Here is a 19,847-nt window from a genome sequence, read left to right as displayed (position 1 = left end):
GCTACATACTGTATGGTTCCACTTACAGGACATTCCAGAAAAGGCAAACTATCAATAGTTTTCAGGAGTTGGGGTTGAAGGGCTGGGTTGATTATAAAAGAACACAAGAAACTCTTTGAGTGTTGGTAAAATTCTCTATCTTGGCTGGGGCAGTTTTACATGACTGTATACATTTGTCAAAACTTAGGCACATTATACTAAAAAGGATGAATATTACTGTATATAAATTATAATTCAGTAAGATTGACATTAAGAAAAAACTAACAAGAAAAATGCAGTAATTTTGCAAATAATGTTACAAATGAATTATAATATGAATTTGTAACCAAAAATGTAAGTGTAGCACCACTCACCCCAAAGGACAGATCCACCGGGCAGAAAATAAGTAAAGACACACAGGCACTGAACAACACACTAGAACAGATGGACCTAATAGACATCTATAGAACTTTACATCCAAAAGCAACAGGATATACATTCTTCTCAAGTGCACATGGAACATTCTCTAGAATAGACCACATACTAGCTCACAAAAAGAGCCTCAGTAAATTCCACAATATTGAAATTCTACCAACCAATTTTTCAGACCACAAAGGTATGAAAGTAGAAATAAATTCTACAAAGAAAACAAAAAGGCTCACAAACACATGGAGGCTTAACAACATGCTACTAAATAATCAATGGATCAATGAACAAATCAAAATAGAGATCAAGGAATATATAGAAACAAATGACAACAACAACACTAAGCCCCAACTTCTGTGGGATGCAGCGAAAGCAGTCTTAAGAGGAAAGTATATAGCAATCCAGGCACACTTGAAGAAGGAAGAACAATCCCAAATGAATAGTCTAACATCACAATTATTAAAACTGGAAAAAGAAGAACAAATGAGGCCTAAAGTCAGCAGAAGGAGGGACATAATAAAGATCAGAGAAGAAATAAACAAAATTGAGAAGAATAAAACAATAGCAAAAATCAACGAAACCAAGAGCTGGTTCTTTGAGAAAATAAACAAAATAGATAAGCCTCTAGCCCAACTTATTAAGAGAAAAAGAGAGTCAACACAAATCAACATAATCAGAAATGAGAATGGAAAAATCACGACAGACTCCACAGAAATACAAAGAATTATTAAAGACTACTATGAAAACCTATATGCCAACAAGCTGGAAAACCTAGAAGAAATGGACAACTTCCTAGAAAAATACAACCTCCCAAGACTGACCAAGGAAGAAACACAAAAGTTAAACAAACCAATTACAAGCAAAGAAATTGAAACAGTAATCAAAAAACTACCCAAGAACAAAACCCCGGGGCCGGACGGATTTACCTCGGAATTTTATCAGACACACAGAGAAGACATAATACCCATTCTCCTTAAAGTGTTCCACAAAATAGAAGAAGAGGGAATACTCCCAAACTCATTCTATGAAGCCAACATCACCCTAATACCAAAACCAGGCAAAGACCCCACCAAAAAAGAAAATTACAGACCAATATCCCTGATGAACGTAGATGCAAAAATACTCAATAAAATATTAGCAAACAGAATTCAACAGTATATCAAAAGGATCATACACCATGACCAAGTGGGGTTCATCCCAGGGATGCAAGGATGGTACAACATTCGAAAATCCATCAACATCATCCACCACATCAACAAAAAGAAAGACAAAAACCACATGATCATCTCCATAGATGCTGAAAAAGCATTTGACAAAATTCAACATCCATTCATGATAAAAACTCTCAGCAAAATGGGAATAGAGGGCAAGTACCTCAACATAATAAAGGCCATATATGATAAACCCACAGCCAGCATTATACTGAACAGCGAGAAGCTGAAAGCATTTCCACTGAGATCGGGAACCAGACAGGGATGCCCACTCTCCCCACTGTTATTTAACATCGTACTGGAGGTCCTAGCCACGGCAATCAGACAAAACAAAGAAATACAAGGAATCCAGATTGGTAAAGAAGAAGTTAAACTGTCACTATTTGCAGATGATATGATACTGTACATAAAAAACCCTAAAGACTCCACTCCAAAACTACTAGAACTGATATCGGAATACAGCAAAGTTGCAGGATACAAAATCAACACACAGAAATCTGTAGCTTTCCTATACACTAACAACGAATCAATAGAAAGAGAAATCAGGAAAACAATTCCATTCACCATTGCATCAAAAAGAATAAAATACCTAGGAATAAACCTAACCAAGGAAGTGAAAGACTTATACTCTGAAAACTACAAGTCACTCTTAAGAGAAATTAAAGGGGACACTAATAAATGGAAACTCATCCCATGCTCATGGCTAGGAAGAATTAATATCGTCAAAATGGCCATCCTGCCGAAAGCAATATACAAATTTGATGCAATCCCTCTCAAATTACCAGCAACATTCTTCAATGAATTGGAACAAATAATTCAAAAATTCATATGGAAACACCAAAGACCCCGAATAGCCAAAGCAATCCTGAAAAAGAAGAATAAAGTAGGGGGGATCTCACTCCCCAACTTCAAGCTCTACTACAAAGCCATAGTAATCAAGACAATTTGGTACTGGCACAAGAACAGAGCCACAGACCAGTGGAACAGATTAGAGACCCCAGAAATTAACCCAAACATATATGGTCAATTAATATTTGATAAAGGAGCCATGGACATACAATGGCAAAATGACAGTCTCTTCAACAGATGGTGCTGGCAAAACTGGACAGCTACATGTAGGAGAATGAAACTGGACCATTGTCTAACCCCATATACAAAGGTAAACTCAAAATGGATCAAAGACCTGAATGTAAGTCACGAAACCATTAAACTCTTGGAAAAAAACATAGGCAAAAACCTCTTAGATATAAACATGAGTGATCTCTTCTTGAACATATCTCCCCGGGCAAGGAAAACAACAGCAAAAATGAGCAAGTGGGACTACATTAAGCTGAAAAGCTTCTGTACAGCGAAAGACACCATCAATAGAACAAAAAGGAACCCTACAGTATGGGAGAATATATTTGAAAATGACAGATCTGATAAAGGCTTGACGTCCAGAATATATAAAGAGCTCACACGCCTCAACAAACAAAAAACAAATAACCCAATTAAAAAATGGGCAGAGGAACTGAACTGACAGTTCTCCAAAAAAGAAATACAGATGGCCAAGAGACACATGAAAAGATGCTCCACATCGCTAATTATCAGAGAAATGCAAATTAAAACTACAATGAGGTATCACCTCACACCAGTAAGGATAGCTGCCATCCAAAAGACAAACAACAACAAATGTTGGCGAGGCTGTGGAGAAAGGGGAACCCTCCTACACTGCTGGTGGGAATGTAAATTAGTTCAACCATTGTGGAAAGCAGTATGGAGGTGCATCAAAATGCTCAAAACAGACCTACCATTTGACCCAGGAATTCCACTCCTAGGAATTTACCCTAAGAACGCAGCAATCAAGTTTGAGAAAGACAGATGCACCCCTATGTTTATCGCAGCACTATTTACAATAGCCAAGAATTGGAAGCAACCTAAATGTCCATCTGTAGATGAATGGATAAAGAAGATGTGGTACATATACACAATGGAATACTACTCAGCCATAAGAAGTGGAAAAATCCAACCATTTGCAGCAACATGGATGGAGCTGGAGAGTATTATGCTCAGTGAAATAAGCCAAGCGGAGAAAGAGAAATACCAAATGATTTCACTCATCTGAGGAGTATAGGAACAAAGGAAAAACTGAAGAAACAAAACAGCAGCAGAATTACAGAACCCAAAAATGGACTAACAGGTACCAAAGGGAAAGGAACTGGGGAGGATGGGTGGGCAGGGAGGGATAAGGGGGGGGAAGAAGAAGGGGGGTATTAAGATTAGCATGCATGGGGGGGAGGGAGAAAGGGGAGGGTGGGCTGCACAACACAGAGAGGACAAGTAGTGACTCTACCACATTTTGCTAAGCTGATGGACAGTAACCGTAATGTGGTTGTTAGGGGGGACCTGATATAGGGGAGAGCATAGTAAACATAGTATTCTTCAGGTAAGTATAGATTAAAAATTTAAAAAAAAAAAAGAAAGAAAGAAAGAAAAGGGGGATTACTCCTTAACAGGATAAAACTATTGGTAAATCAAAGATCAACGCATGCTTTAAATATCCTTAATGTTGATCACTTAAAGGATGTCAGATGATCAGCTATGGAGGTACTCTTTTCTGATAATATTCCTTTCTCTTAATTAAAAAAAAAAAAAAAAAAAGCAGTTACTGTGTGCTGACCTCCAATGAGTTCTGCACAGTGGTATAGAGGGCATGTCAAAGTGTGGGCAAAGGGTCTGTTTGTTTCTATGCAGAAGATCAAGGCCTAGCTTGGATACCCAGAAAATGAACTAAGATACGATATGAGGAGGAGCTTCCGGCATCAGCACTCTCTGGAGGACTCGTGCCGGGGGATGATCATCAAAAAGCCTCCACAGGGATCCGGACGATGCTGCGGTTGTGGCTGCATCCAGCCCACCGTCTCCTGGACTTACCATAAGAAGGAGGAGGGAGATGTCTAGGCTGGCATGTGCATACAGTGAGACAACGAATTTGACTGGATCTGTACTGTTGGAACTCAACCAGGAGTTGGGAGGGGTGCAAGTTGTAGCACCCCAAAATCTCATGACTATAGACTATCTATGGTTAAAAGAACATATGGGATGTGAACAGATCCCAGAAATGGGCTGCTTTAATTTGTCTGATGGTTCAAGTACAGTTGGACAATATCCATCATATCATAGATAAATTTTCACAAATGCCTAGGGTGCCTAAATGGTTTTCTTGGCTTCACTGGAGATGGATGGTAATTATAGATTTGCTTTGTTTATGTCACCGTATTCCTATTATGTTAATATGTGTGTGCAAATTAGTTAGTAGTTTAAAACCTATACATACTTAAGGTACTATACAAGAAGATATGTCAAAGAAATAATCAATCCTCCCAAGTTTCCTTCATATGCTACATCTATAGCTTTTCTTCTTCCTTCCTAATTACAAACCTTAAATAGAATTCGTGCCTCATATCGAATTTACCGAGTATCATAATTCCTCCAGGTGGTAAAGATACCTCGAGACAAGTGCTGGGCATAGAAGCCACAGGGCATAAATCTGCAAAGAAGTAAAAAGCTAACCTTTGCAAACAATATGGCTTCTCTCTCACTTACCAACTTTACATTTCCCTGTATGGCCCCGGAAGATGACTGGTTAGCCAGAGACGGGTAAGATTCCTCAAGGGAGGAACAACCTAAGACAGGCACAGTCGCAGGGGGGCCATCAGGTGAGAATTTGGGGATCAACAGAGGTGAGGCTCAGAACCTCACCCCCCCTGCTTTGAGAGAAATCTTCTGCATCCGTGGATGTTTTGCTGCCCTTGTCTAGCCTGGATTAATACTTAGTCCATAGGCACACACCTGATCATCTGATCATCTACATTTGCCTTCTTACAGCACTAAACTATGTTTTCTACCTTTATCTTGCATCTACCTACCACTTCAGCATTTTATTAAAAATAAAAATAATAATAATAATAGGAGAAATGTGGGATCAACATATAAATCAAGTACAAAAATCAAATGAATATTCATATTTGACCTGATGGTTTATATGTCATATTGCATGATCAAAACCGAAAGTTTCTGTGATGACTGCCCTTGTACTGTTCACCATGTAAGAATTTATTCACTCTGTAAAAATTCGTTCACCATGTAAGAACTTGTTCGTTATGCTTCAGAAGATTGGAGACTGACGAGAATTAGGCTTGAGATGGATTAATGATTGTACATTGAGCATTGACCCCCCTATACTGAATTTTATTGTTGTTAACAACCATTTGATCAATAAATATGAGAGATGCCCTATCAAAAAAAAAAAAAAAAAAAAAAAAAAAATGTAAGTGTAGAATATCACATCTCAATCTTTAAAAATTATTTTAAAATATTCCTTTAGAACATTTGTTTACTTCACACTAGGTATATATACTATTTTGTAGCATACCATGGCATTAGCATTATAAAAATACTGCATACATTTGGTTTTCTTTGAAACCACTTTCATTGGTTTTTAAATGGATCCAATGTTTTCTTGTGCCACAAAACAATTTGTCATTCCTTTGTTTAAACAGAATAAAAAACATTGCTTGTCCAAAATTTAACTTGCTACTGAATGCCTTCATGGTTATAAATTTTTCAAATCTCTAAAATAACATGATCCACTTATCAGTCCATTCCATTTCAGAAATCTCATGAACACGCTATTTCAATAGCTCTTTGCTACATTAAAGAGGCAGGTGTGTATTTGGAAGTGAGAGGAAGGGTGGAATGAGAGATATTTTTCTTGTTTAGAGGGTGAAAACACAAAGCAGTCCCAAACTAAGTTCGTTCTGAGGAGTACAATTCTCTACTGTTAATGCTGGAACCTATTCAAGTTAGATAATCTAGCTTACATTTCAACTCCTTTTAAAAGCAGTTCTTTTTTTCCAGTTCAGTGTATTCAGGGACTTTCAATGCCACTGAGAAAATAGCCACTCTTTTGATTTGTATAGCACTAATAGCTTACATCATGCATTTTCATATATATTATCTTTTAATTCTCACCAATACCTATGAGAAAGTTTTTAAATTTCCATTTTACAGATGTCAAAACCCACTAAGGTTGGATTAGTTTGGTTCAAAGATCACACAAACCAGTAGTGGCAGGGCCAGAATGTCGTTTCTTATTACTCTGTGTATCCATCAGCACCTACTACAATCTGAAGACATGCAACGTTACAGAAAATGTACACCCAAAAATGTCTAAAAATATTATCAATACCTTACTAATAGTAAGCTAAGAAGAAAACTGAACTTTATAAAATATATGAGAAAGAACCTACAAAAGTATTATGAAGTGAAATTCACACTGATAAAGAATCTACATTACAAAACTAAATGTCTTGAAAGACAAAGGCTATAGAACTGTTCTATTAGGGTCACTAGAAAGCCTGAAAACAAGTACTATTAAAATATTGTATTTTAATGCAATATTTATAAATCATTTATTATGTACTCTCCTGTGGTTCCAAACTTGGTAGCCATTGTGTATACTCAAGGAGACTGAGTAAAGAAGCCAATTTAGTGGCAACTAAATGTGGAATGAGATCCTGGATGGGAAATCAAAAGGCATTTACTGGAACAACTGACAAATCTGAACATGGATGCATATTAGAGAACACGATTGAAACAATGTTAAATTTCTTGAATTTGATAACTTCAATATGTGAGTAATATGTATCCTTACTCTTAGGTGATACATATTTTAAATACTCAGGGATGAAAGGTTATGTCTGCAACTTACTCAAAAGTTTAAAAAAATGTGTGCCCACAAAAAAATCAAATGGCAAAATGCTAACTGGTGATCAAGATGAAGCTTATGCAATATGCACTGTTATTCTTGAACTTATAAATTTGAAATTTCAAAAAATAAGGACTTGAAGATAAAAAGCAAAACTATAAATTTTCTGTTTTCTTCAATGGCTATTACACATTTCCAATATCTTTTGTAAGAAACTGAATGAAAACAAATGTATTCATTTTAATGTCTCTATAAAGCTAATTCTAGTTGTAATCAAACAGTATTTGATTTTTTTTTAAATAGTACATAAAACAAGGCAGCAAAAACAATGTATCCAAGGAATAGCTCATATTTTATTTGGTGCTATGAGAATTTTAATAAAATTTACATACTGTTCTCTATTTTTATGGAGCTTAAAATTTGCTAACGAACAGATAAAATTCAATGTTCAGTTCCTATGGATCACTAACACATTTCTGAACACTGAGTAAACTTGCTATCAGATAGTATGTATTTAACTAAAATTCAACTCACTTTAATATATGATTTCATCATTGCTTCTCCCACCTTACTCCAAAATATTTTTAGAAATTTTTTTATAACCTTAATATATTTTACTGTGAATGCAGTAAGGCTGTACTAGATAGACTCTTATTTCCATGAATTCAACCATAAACCCTCAGGGAAAAACTGAGGATTTCAACAGCATAGACACCATTCCACTTAAATAAGCCTGCCTTCCCCAAGTAGCACTGAGTACAGTGAAGCTGTCCATTGGCATATGCCTCTCTCCGTGTGCATCTTCCCAAGGTCCAATCCCAGTGAAGTACTTCTGTGTGACAAAGCCACTACGCAAGCCAACCTCTTCATCTGGTGCTCAACTAAATAAATTTGTTTTTTTAGTTTCTTAAGGAAAAACTAGCTATTCTGCACTTCCATGAGATGGAATGAATGTATACAGTATTTTATAATCACTTTAAGGGATTTTTAAGGGTAATTTTAAATAAAATCTTTTGTTGTTGTTGTTGTTCTATGTGCTAACTTCACAACTAACTCGATCCTAACATGCAACTCCAACATAAATATACTATATTTCATTATTATGGCAAGAGCATGGCACACTTTAAAGCAAAGACATCTAAAGGCTACATTCAGAAACATTCCTCAAATTTTCTGTCAACTCCTTACTTTCCTTTTAAGCTACTCCTTAAAGAATTACTTAAGAGAGTTACTTGGTTACTAAGAGTACCCCAACTTACATTTTCTTTCCCTCTGGATTACTATTTAACCTGATCTAGCCCAACTTCTACATTCTTCCTACTCAGAATTAGAGGAAATCAGTCTATTCCAACCTCTAAGCTCATAAAGATGTTGGCTGGAGACTTCCTTTCATGGAGTTCCAAGTTACAGTAAATTCCTTAACTTCCAACTAATACAAATTTTTAATTTTTACAGAAAGATTAAGAATCTAATTGTATATATTTAAAAGGCAATTTTTATAAAGTAATAATAAAACATAGTGAAATATACCATCTCTTTGGCATTTAGAATCCTCAACACTGACTAAGCTCCAAATTCTAAGTAGAACATGTTTCTTGATCTCCAGAGTAACTACTAGAGAGGAATCCCTTAAAACTGGGCCTCATACTTACAAAATTTATTTTTGAATACAATCATTTTATAATTTTATTTTGATGTCTTATTTTTATAATCTTTATCGCCGGTGTTTAAGATTTTAACTCTTTAAAAAAAAAATGCAAGTTTCAAAATTGTTTTTAACAAAAAGTACAATAAAAAATTTTAAATTCCATTTAAAGCTTTCAATCTGGATTTTTTTTTAATAAGAAGGTGAAAATAATTTTTGATTGTTATTTTTCAGAATGAGGTAAACAGATAGATGTTGAGATTGTTTGTCTAGTTATCAGCCTGGACTAAATAACAGATATAAAAGTTTCTGTGACATCAGGGTTTAATTCCCTAAAGCCCACTTCTTCAATGGTGTATACTATTTTCTTTCAAAAGATTAGTGCAGAATGACAAGTGTGTTTTATACTAAGATTTAAAAAGGGACCATTCAGATTTTTAAATTAAAGTCATAAATCAAAGAATTATAGTTTAGTGACCTTAACTGAAGTGCAAAAGTTCTCTATAAAATTCTAACTAAATATAAAGATATTGCTGACACAGATTAAAGAAGCATTATTGACTTTTTTAGCTTGCTTAATTAAAGTGCCTAAGCCTGAGATGAACACTGTACCTTCACAATAAGGCTGACCTTCAAGGGCCAAACCAGAGTTGTATCATAACCTTTTATTTAATCACAGACTTCTTTGAGAATCTAATGAACGCTAAGAAGTCTCTTCCTAGAAAATTCCCTGCAGTCCTCTGAGGCCTGAGATCCTGTGCCATCTGATCCCTACCATGATCTCCACCTCTTATCATGTAGACCCCCACAAGCTGCTTTGATCTTCTTTAGCTGTTGACAAGCAGCCATCTAGGTCTGTCCTTTAATACCCTCCCTGAAACAAGTTAGGGTTTCAGAAAGCAGACCATTCCAGTTTTAGCTAACTCTGAAGAATTATAAAGTTCTTTTCTAATTTGACTAGCCTCGTTCTATTAAGTTTTAAATGCTGCCCTACTGAATCTACTTACTGCCAATGAGTAACAAAACAGCTTACCATTCAAAGTAGCTAATCCTAACCAGGAGCAAAAAAATAGTTGAGCTCTATTTTTACCAAACAGAAGTCTTCAGAATTATGCTGAAAAGCACTATCTGGAAGTCAAAATATAAAAGGATCAGTACTGGTTCAGTTAAAGATGAAGATGCAAGGTTTCCATATACACAGCATTTCCTAACTTGTTGGGCTTCTTTTCACTGCATAAAAAATAAAAAATGCATCAACATTAAAAGATTAAGATTACAGTCACTTAAAATTTACATGAATTCTGCCTGCAAATAGTTTATTCTCTGTATTTCTATTTATACTTGTGATTCTGTAATAAACAGTTCTAATCAATGTGATATAAATATAAAAGTCATTATTTATTCATTAGGTAAAGAAAGACTGGCTTTCAAGAACTCCAAGTTGTCTCAGTCACCTTCAACAGCTCTTTTTTCACAATTAAGTCTTACTGAAACCAGTGAATTAATAAGGTTCATTTATCATATATAAAGCAATCTCTGATGCAAATACATGTTTCCCTTGAAACTATTAACAGTTATATTCGTTATTCTCTTTCCTTAAGTAATCCCACACTAGTGCTAGACAAGAAAAGGTTCAAGATTTTGCAAACAGTAATTGATTTAGTCAAATCGGTTAAGCACAATGTTAACCAAGTTAGTTGGATAAACAAACAATCCAGCAAAATCTCATTCAAAGGGCTGGGGAGGGCGAGGGACACGACTCTTTCCTAGGCTCTGTCTCAGGGAGCCAAACAATGCACAGTTCTAAGGAGGCTCCATTGCAAGGAGCTTCATTTTGGTCTTTCAATAATTGAACTTGCCGCAGGGATACAAGAAGCCCACCTAAATGAATTCTGCCTTGTTTTTTCAAATTGCATGAGGGCACTATTTCCATTAAGTTTACATGATAGGTGTACAACCCCTCGGTAAGAAATACATTTCCTGATATATAACCGCCTCTTCACTTTTCCAGAGTGGCTTGAAAAGGAATACTGTGCTTACAAAAGACACCCTCCCCACCTCAAAAAACAAACAGAAAAAAAGTCTACAAACACAATACTTACACATTTCACCTTATCAGAACTGAATTACAAACAAAAGGCAGTCCTCAGAGCAATCCTCTAGTAATAAAATCATTCAATCAGTTTATTCTTCCAGCTGAAAATGTTTTCATTCATCACAAGCAAACTGTGTCCTGCAAAATTTTCTTACACTTAATATTGTTGGATACCCTATTACTTAAAATTGAGCCAATTTAAAATCAATCCGGTATACATTTGTACCCAAGAAAATACGTCTCGTATTACTCATGTCTACTTTTTGACACAAAATTCATTCTTTCATTAGCTTGTTGAAATATAAAATCGAACGTTCGAAATAGCTTAAAGCCCGGACTGTAGATAGGCGAACACTGCCCCACCCCTTGTAAGAGTGGATGACTGGAACATTTTAATACACTCCATTATGTGTACAGCTAGAGAACCTTCATACTGGCACCAGAAGTTGAACATTTTCCAGTACAGTTTATTCTTAAATAGGTTTTGCATCATCCTCAGTATCAAACGTCACCAACATTCAGGTATACTGAAGAGAGTAACTGATAACCACAAACCCTGTAACAACCCCCTCAACACTCACTTAAGCACTTTTTTCCTTTCTACGTGATGTCGCTAAATTCAAGTTTTCCCCGGCAATTACGCAATTATTAAGTGGAAGGCCAAAATCGCTTTATTATGAAAACTTCAAAGTAATAAAACAAGAGGCGAAGAGAAAGACATCTATTTGCTTAAATACTTAAAGATCTTACAGTTCTAAGAAAGTTATTTGCGAGAGGTCAATCAAGATTTCCAAAATCCGCCCCTCCCCCGCGCGGTCTCCTCACCCCCACTCCCCTCGTCCGGGAGGTCTTTCCCGCGACGCGGCTGGGATGCTACTCACCGAGTTTTTCCACCAGCTTGAGCATCACCCCTCCAATATGCACCTCCCCAGTCACTCTCAGGGTGACATCGCGGTTCAGGTCCGTCACATGAACGCTCAGTTCCCAGGTCCCATCCGCATAGCAGCCATCTGGCATCCTTATCCCGTCCAGAGCCATGGCTCCTTCCTGCGAGCACGGAGGAAATGGCTCTTGTAAGCGTCACTCCCCCAAAGGAAGGCAAATCCCACCGAATTCGCACCGAAGTCGGCGGCGGGAGGGAGACGCCGGACCTGACGGTTTCCGCACGAACTGGGTAGAGCGGCGGCGGGGCCGGCCCGCGGGTGAGAGCTTGCGCCCCGCGCCCCTTCCCGCGGCCCCGCACCCCCGCGCTGCGGCTGCCTTCGGCGGCCCCGGCGCCGCCCGCCCGCGTCTAGCGGCCCTCGGCGGGCTTCACCTGCGCGCCCGCTGGCCGCGCCCCGGCCCGGGAAACGCCGCCCGCCGTCTCAGCATTCGTCCTCCCCACCCGCGTTCCCCTGCATGTCCCAGCCAGGGTCCTAGCCCCTCACCGCGCGCTCCTTGCGCTCCCGGCCCGGGGCTCGCACAGCGAGAGGTGCGGGGCGGTGGGGTGCGGCGGCCGGCCCCCTCCTCGGCCGGCAAAGCGCTGCCTCCTGGACGGAGCGACTAATGGAGTCCTGTCGTCGCGGCCCCTCGCCTCTCCCCAGCGCTCCACCCTCTCTCTCCGCCCCCTCAGCCGGTCCCGCTCGGCAGGGCGCGCCTGCTCCCTCCTCCTCAGGCCAGCCGAGCCGCCCGGAGCGGGTCGGGCCGCCGGGCCCTGCCCCCACCGTCCCCCGCGGCCGCGCTCCGAGCGGCGGGCCCTGCGCACTCCCGGGCCGGGGGCGGGGCGGCGGGGGCGCCCGCGGCGGCAGCGATCTCGGCCCCGCAGAGCCGCTGCCCTTTTATGGAAATGAAGGACCCGGCGCAGGGATTGAATCCAACATCCGGGCTCTGGGCGGCGGGACCTGAGGAGGGGGAGCGCGGGGAGCGCGGTGGCCTCCCACGGGGCGCGGGTGGGCGGCCAGGCTCTGCCTTCCGCGCGCGGGGCTCTGGCTTTGCGAGGGCCCTTGGCGGTGGGTGACGGTGCTTCCAGCGGGAGGAGAGGGCTTATCCGTTGGAAATGGCCACAGGAAATTCCCAGAGCAAGGTCGTTTCCCGGGAACAAAGTCCCCAGCCCCCTCCCCACGCCTGGAGCTAGTCCAGAAGTCGGCGCGGCCAGAGGTGACGCGTTCCAGGACTTGGAGAGCGGGGTTTGGGACGTGGAAACTTTAAAAAGTAAATGTCCAAGGCAGCTCCCTGGACATCCCACAAAAGAATGAGAAAACCCAGAGGAAGGTGAACCACAAAAATTTCTTTGCAAGCAACGTCCGGCACAACCGGCAACTCCTACTGGACTCCCAAGAGTGCATGCGCCCTTAACCCATTCGGAGCTCCACCTAGAAGTGCAACTCAAATACGTCCTAATTCTCTCGTTAGAAAATAAAAAAACGGTTTTATTCAGAAACCGTTTCTCCAGTTCTTTGTATTTGTGTGTTTTTAACGCAACTTATCTACTAAGGATTTTAGTTGGATATACATCCTCTATTCCACCCTCAGCCACAGGTTGAAGGAATTTTAATAGTTCTGGAACAGTGTCCGCAGGTACAGGGAAGAACTGAAGGATTTTACCTGTTGAGACTAGTGTCGGAGAACAGTCCTCCTGCTTCTCGCTTTCCCCATTTACTGTTGCGCTCCGTGGACGAGCCTCTGTGCAGAAACAGCTAGCCAGGGAAACTGCCTCTCTGGCGAATGTATGGCTCAGAGTTTAGGCCAGGACTACTCAGATAAGATATCCCAGGTTCCATAAAAGACCCCAGTTTAAAAGTCTCAAAGTCGAGCTATGTCAGACACCTCGAAGAAGAAAGAACACGCACAAGACAACCTTACGTCCATCAATACAATTGGGAAACGAGGTTAGAAGCCTCACAATTGGAACCCATAAAGGTTCCATAAAGGAAGGCAGAGAAATTTAGTCAATTGCCAGAGGTTTGGCACGAAAAATAGGGGAAACCACTACGGTATTTTCAGCTAGTCATCATGGAGAAATGAATGCCTCAAGTCTGTAGTCTCGCCACTCTAATTGTTTCTACTAATCCAGGTTCCAAATAATTCACTTGGAAGCAATATAAATGTCCAGAGAGGAGGGAATGTTTACGTAAATTCGGGCGTTGAAAATATACAGGAACATGTTTTTAATAAAATCGGTAATTGCTTGTTAGGGTAAAAAACTGAAAACGGCATGCAGCTGTAAATCTCAAGTTTATCTATTCTTAAATATTAAGAGAAAAAAGACTGGAAGGAAGTACATCAAAATGTTAGAAAGCTGCCTGGGTGTTGAGATCATGAGATTTTTTTCTTCTACTATTTATTTTCTACAACTACTGCATTCAGGACTTTTCTATCACTAGCTTGAGTTGTTGCATTCAGCATCTCAATTTCTCTGTACCTGCCATTACCCTCATAATGACAGACACAAATGAGAGCACAGCTACTGGACTCCTGGGCAGGGATTTCAGGGGTTTGCTTTTGTGTGTTTTAATACCCCAAATAAAACATGAGTTCTTTAAGAGCAAGGACTTCAAATTCTTTACATTGAACACAAACTTACAAATAGCTTGGCACAAAGAAAATGGAAAAACATGCTGGTACCATGTCAGTACAAACATTAAGGGAAGAGTTGGTCATGGAGAAATCTCACTTTCCACAGGTTATTTCCACATTGACCTGACTCCCAAAAGAGTTATGACAACGTGTAAGGGTGCAAAAAACGTTGAGAGAGCACACATTATAAATGGCACAAAGCAAAGAAGTCAGTAGGTAGAGAGAGATTTAAAATGGAGTGGGGGGAATGAAGCTAACAACTGTACCTTAACGAACTTATGAAGTTCTCCCATAAGGTCTGATTAACTACAGCTTCTCAAACGTGCCTTTATAGAACCAAAAATATCCACGTCCTTTCTGAATATTCCCTTTCCTTCAGACAAATTTATCGGAGCAACTTTCATGTCAGAGAAACCTTTTTAATACTCGGTTTCCACATACTCTACTAGTTCTTTTTTCACTCTCCACTGAGTTACCTACTGAACAACCTCCTACCACGGTGCCTAGTGCCCACTTTTGTGAATGTTCCCTACGTGGGGCTGAGGGGAGAGGATGATTTAATAAGTAACAATCCCATTTCTTTACATCTGAAACAGCTTAATTGTAGCTTTATAAGAGACTTTACTAGCTTTAGAAAATCAGCAGTTTATGTTTGAGCAGTTTAAAGCACAGGAAAGCAGTGACCCTCTGTTAAGCACCACTGGAGGAATGATTAGAATGGGATGGGTGCAGCTGGTCCCTCAGGCCTTCTTTTTGAGTATTTCAAGCTGTTGCTTGCTTTGAAGATTAAAGGGGAGTTAGACTTGAATCTCTGAAACTGGGATTTTTCCCCCCAGTTTATCAATTAAGACATTTGTGCATTTCTTAAATATTTACTTCCACCTAATGTTTTCCAGTATATTTGGATGTGGAATCTTATCTGAAATCCCCCACTAGAACCTCTAAGACAATGCAATACTTGTGGTACTTACATCATACTGAAAAGTAGCCGAGAACTCCAGTGTTTGGAAGAACAGCCCAAGCACTGAAAGCAGCAATATCCAAATAAGGTACCAAGCACCGGACTTAGATTTCGACCAAATGATACCTCACAGATCTGCCGTCAAATGCAGTACTCGGGCTTGGTAATCTGCAGGTTGACTTCAGCTTCTTCTCTGAGCCTACCTAAACTGTGCTTTATATGTCTAAAAGGTTATTACTAAATATAACTACTGGCTATGAAAGAGAGGCTGAGGGCTAGGATAAAAGAAGGTTTGTGTGAGTGTGAATGTATACGTGTGGTTAAAAATGCGCTTAAAAAAGCCATATGAGGCCAGCAAGATGACATGTAATGAATTATCCCTGTCAAATACCTGGTGAGTAGAATTCTCTCTTTGTCTCAGGATCGCCCAAAATGGAACATACTGGTAAAGCTCCGAGGAGGCAGAAACCCAGGAGCAAGGGATGTGAACTGAGGATGGGAAGGAAGGTTGCAGGGGCCACTTTGTTGATAGAGGTAGGGAGTCACCAGCAACAGCAAGAAAAGGAATGGCATACTGAGAAAGAAGGCAGATCTGCTAGGAGTGGGGCTGTTTTGACACAGACCGAGACAAGGGCTCTGAGATAGCAACGAAATCTCTACTTCAAGGGGAAAGAAGTACACTGCTTGCATTTAGTGCTTTAGATTACAGAAAGTGTTTTGTAGAGAACCATTCTGGGAAATACTTAAAAGACTGTTTTACCTTTAAGTTTAAACACTATGTCATCTTGTAAAATGTTCTGCCCCTAAAAAAAACTTGAAATGTTCACATAATACTCACACAGCCTAGGTAGCTAAATGTGTCACCGGCCATAATGTAAGATTAAAACTATAATATTCTTACAAAAAAACAGGAGTAAACCTCTGTAACCTTGGACTAGGCAATGGGTTCTTAAGCAAGACATCAAGGCAAAAGCAACAAAAGAAAAACTATATTGGATTTCATCAAAAATTCCTAAATTTCAAAGGACAGGATCAAAAATGTGAAAAAACAACTCAGAAAAGGGGAAAAAATATTAGCAAATCCTATATCTTTTAGGGGACTTATATCTAGAAACATTTAAAGAACAATTACAACTCAATAATAAGGAGACAAACACCCCAATTAAAAATTGACAAACTATCTGAACAGACAGTTCCCCAAAGAAGACATACAAATGGCCAATAAGCACATAATAAGATGCTCAACATCATTAGGCACCAGGGAAATGCAAATCAAAGCCACAGTGAGTGAGATAACTCTTCACACCCACTAGCATGATACAAGATGACAATAGCAAGTGTTGGCCTGGGAGAAACTGCCCCTCATGCATTGCTGATGGGAATGCAAAATGATCAGCTGCTTTGAAAAACAGTTTCGCAGTTCCTCAGTACAGTAAACATGAAGTTACCATATAACCTAGCAATTTTACTCCTAGGTATATACCAAGAGAATTAAAAACATATGTCCACACAAATACTTGCATATGAATATTAATAGTAGCCAAAAGATGGAAATAACACAAATGTCTTTCAACTGATGAACGAAAGACGTTTGGATTGTTTCCATCTTTTGGCTATTATTATTTGTATATATGTACTTAACAAATGACTCAAAAAAAGTCAGAAGGGAGAAAAACTCTAAAGACTAAATTATGATGTACAGACCTACTTTGAGGGCTGTGATAACCTAGCATCTGCAAGAAGGTCATCAATGAAGTCTCTGAATGTTTATGAAGAAATAAATCTAAACAGAGAGCAGGAGTAGATGGAGTTAGGCCCATCAAGTAGACCAGTATATGAAATTTTGAGGTAGAAGTGAGCATAACATGCTCATCAGCCAGGAAGTTGGAAGGCATAAATGCCAAGGAGATGCTCTAGGGAAAAGTGAGCATAGAATGAGGCCAGACCAGGAGGATAGAAGTTAGACAATGAGATAGAATTGTGCATGGTAGTAATATCATGAAAGCAATGTCCACATAAGATTAATCTAATAAAACTATGCTTGATGGATTGGAAGAACTAGATGCTAGAATCAAGAAGGTTGATTTGAAATCTATTCATAACTTAGATGTAAGAAAAAGTCTTTGGATGGTAAGGTAAGTAATGGGGTGGGGCATGGATGGAATTTTAAAAGATTTACTGTCAAGAGTTTTTGAGCATTTTTGATGTTCTAACTGCTGTGCAGGGAACTTTAAATGCTCCTCGCCACAACCCTGTGTTTTTATTACCTTTTTTAAATGTGAGTTAACTGATAGCCAGATTGGTTATCTGGTTATGTAACTTGTCCTAAAACACACAGATGGTATATGGAAGAACTGGGATTAAAATCTATGTCTGAAAAAGGTCATAAAATGCTTCAAGGTTTTTGTTGAGGTGACCAGGAAGAACAGTGGAGTTACTGAATTGAAAAATAGAAGCTCTGGGGGGGCTGATATAGGGAGCAAGGGAAAGATGAAGCATCTTAAAAAAGAAATATCGAACTTGGGGTAAGAGCTGTAGTATATCCCAGTGGAAACATTTAGAAAGCAATTAGATAAATAAGCCCAGCAATCTTGTGAGAGGATCAGATCACACAGAGAAATCATTAACATAGACACAAGCCTTAATTGATGGCTCAGCTCCCCAAATGAGACTGACCCTTGGGTAACTGCTCCCAAAGGCAGTAGAAAAGGTAGGAGAAAAGTCACCTGAAGCAACAGAGAAGAAGGGATCAGAAATAGGAAAAGAATCAGGTTAGTCCATTTTCAGGCAAGCGAAAGGAGAAATAAAAAGAAAAAGAAGGGAAGGAAAGGAAAGGAAAAAAGGAAGGAAGAGAGGGAGGAAGGAAGGAACAAGAGAAACTATTTCAAGAAGGAAAAGGTGGGGACAGTGACTGTAATGCGGTATGTGGTGGGGACTTGATAATGGGGGGAGTCTAGTAACCATTAATGTTGCTCATGTAATTGTACATTAATTATACCAAAATAAAAAATAGAAAAATAGAAAAAGAAAGAAAAGGTGGTCAGCAGTATCAAATGATGCAGGCAAGTCGAGGAGATTTTAATGAGTGATTTAAGAACACAAGGACTGGTGAGAATCACTGTTCACCTTGCAGAGGACAGTTTATTGCCCACTGAAGACAGATTTCAAAGAGTTAAAAAAAGAAAAAAGAGAAGTTTATCAGCTGAAGGAAAACAAAAAACAGTAATTTGGAAGTGCCATAGGAACAAAGATGCTTTTTTGAAACAAAGGAGATCTGAGTGTACATGAAGACTGTGGAAATGTAAGAGGGACATGGTTGCTTAACACACCACTTTGCAAGGAAGACTCTAACCATTTTATAAAAATAGAAACAGCAGTATACAGCAAATCAGTGCATACATATATTTAAATGATACTAGTTATATTAGCCAATGAAAGGGTGGGGCTGGCTGGGTTATTGTGCTGCTCAGATGGACACCCCACCCAGAGGTCAGATTCGGGGTGGGGATGTAAGAAAGGAAGGATGTGATTAAGAGATTATTTCAGCACAACTAGGGCAGAGATTGAGGCCCATCAGGGAAAACCAGTGGTGAAAGCACAGATGCCGACTTGCCCAGCCCACAGGTGTTGCTGGGGGTCAGCTGGCCTGAGCGCAGTAGGGCCATCATCTGTAAATCACTGGGAGACTACAGGCCAAAAGGCCAATCCACACAGCTGCCTTCCTGAAGTCAGTTCCTGCAGCACAGCAACATCTCCGACTTGATCAGTGTTTCCTTCTTAATGAATACACTAGGCCTCTCCCCATTTTTCAGTGGTATTTATTGTCTAGCTGGTTCCTCCCAGTTTTTGGTGGCAGGTAAACTGCTGATCCCCAACCCCCATTCTGAGAAATGATCCCTATCCTTTGGGCTTGGTACCACAGTGTCCTCTTCGAATGCACAAACCCTCTATTCTTCCCAAACCAGGAGTTGCAGTTCCACTAAAAGAGCCAAACCAAAAAGTCATCTACAATTCCAATTGCCCTAGGGACAACTCAGTCCAACTTGGAAGGACAAAAGTGCTTTTTATATATGTGCTCCAAGAGCACCTTGTGCTTAGGTGACAGAGAATTGACCACAGCTGAACATCACCATCTGGTGCCTGGGAGGTGTCACTGCAGATCTTTCCACTCCTTTGAACTAAATTCAACAAACAATTCATTGAGAACTTAGTAAGCAAATGGAAAA

The 19,847-nt window shown here is 39.6% G+C and overlaps 1 protein-coding gene across 4 annotated transcripts in view; it reads right to left on the bottom strand.

Moving 5' to 3' along the window:
* FERMT2 (FERM domain containing kindlin 2) overlaps positions 1-12,663 on the bottom strand; it is a 77,635-nt gene extending 64,972 nt beyond the window's left edge. For all 4 annotated transcript variants that reach the window (XM_017662154.3, XM_017662159.3, XM_017662158.3 and 1 more), the window contains exons 1-2: positions 12,533-12,663; positions 11,987-12,152 (exon numbers count right to left, since the gene is read on the bottom strand). In XM_017662154.3, coding sequence (XP_017517643.1) covers positions 11,987-12,143 — 157 coding nt within the window. In that variant the 5' untranslated portion in view covers positions 12,144-12,152; positions 12,533-12,663. The remainder of the gene's footprint in view (positions 1-11,986; positions 12,153-12,532) is intronic.
* Between the last annotated feature and the right edge of the window lie 7,184 nt (positions 12,664-19,847).

This window comes from Manis javanica, chromosome 8 (genome assembly GCF_040802235.1).
Source record: "Manis javanica isolate MJ-LG chromosome 8, MJ_LKY, whole genome shotgun sequence".
Taxonomy (NCBI): Eukaryota; Metazoa; Chordata; class Mammalia; order Pholidota; family Manidae; genus Manis; species Manis javanica.
This window is presented reverse-complemented; position numbering and strand designations above follow the sequence as displayed.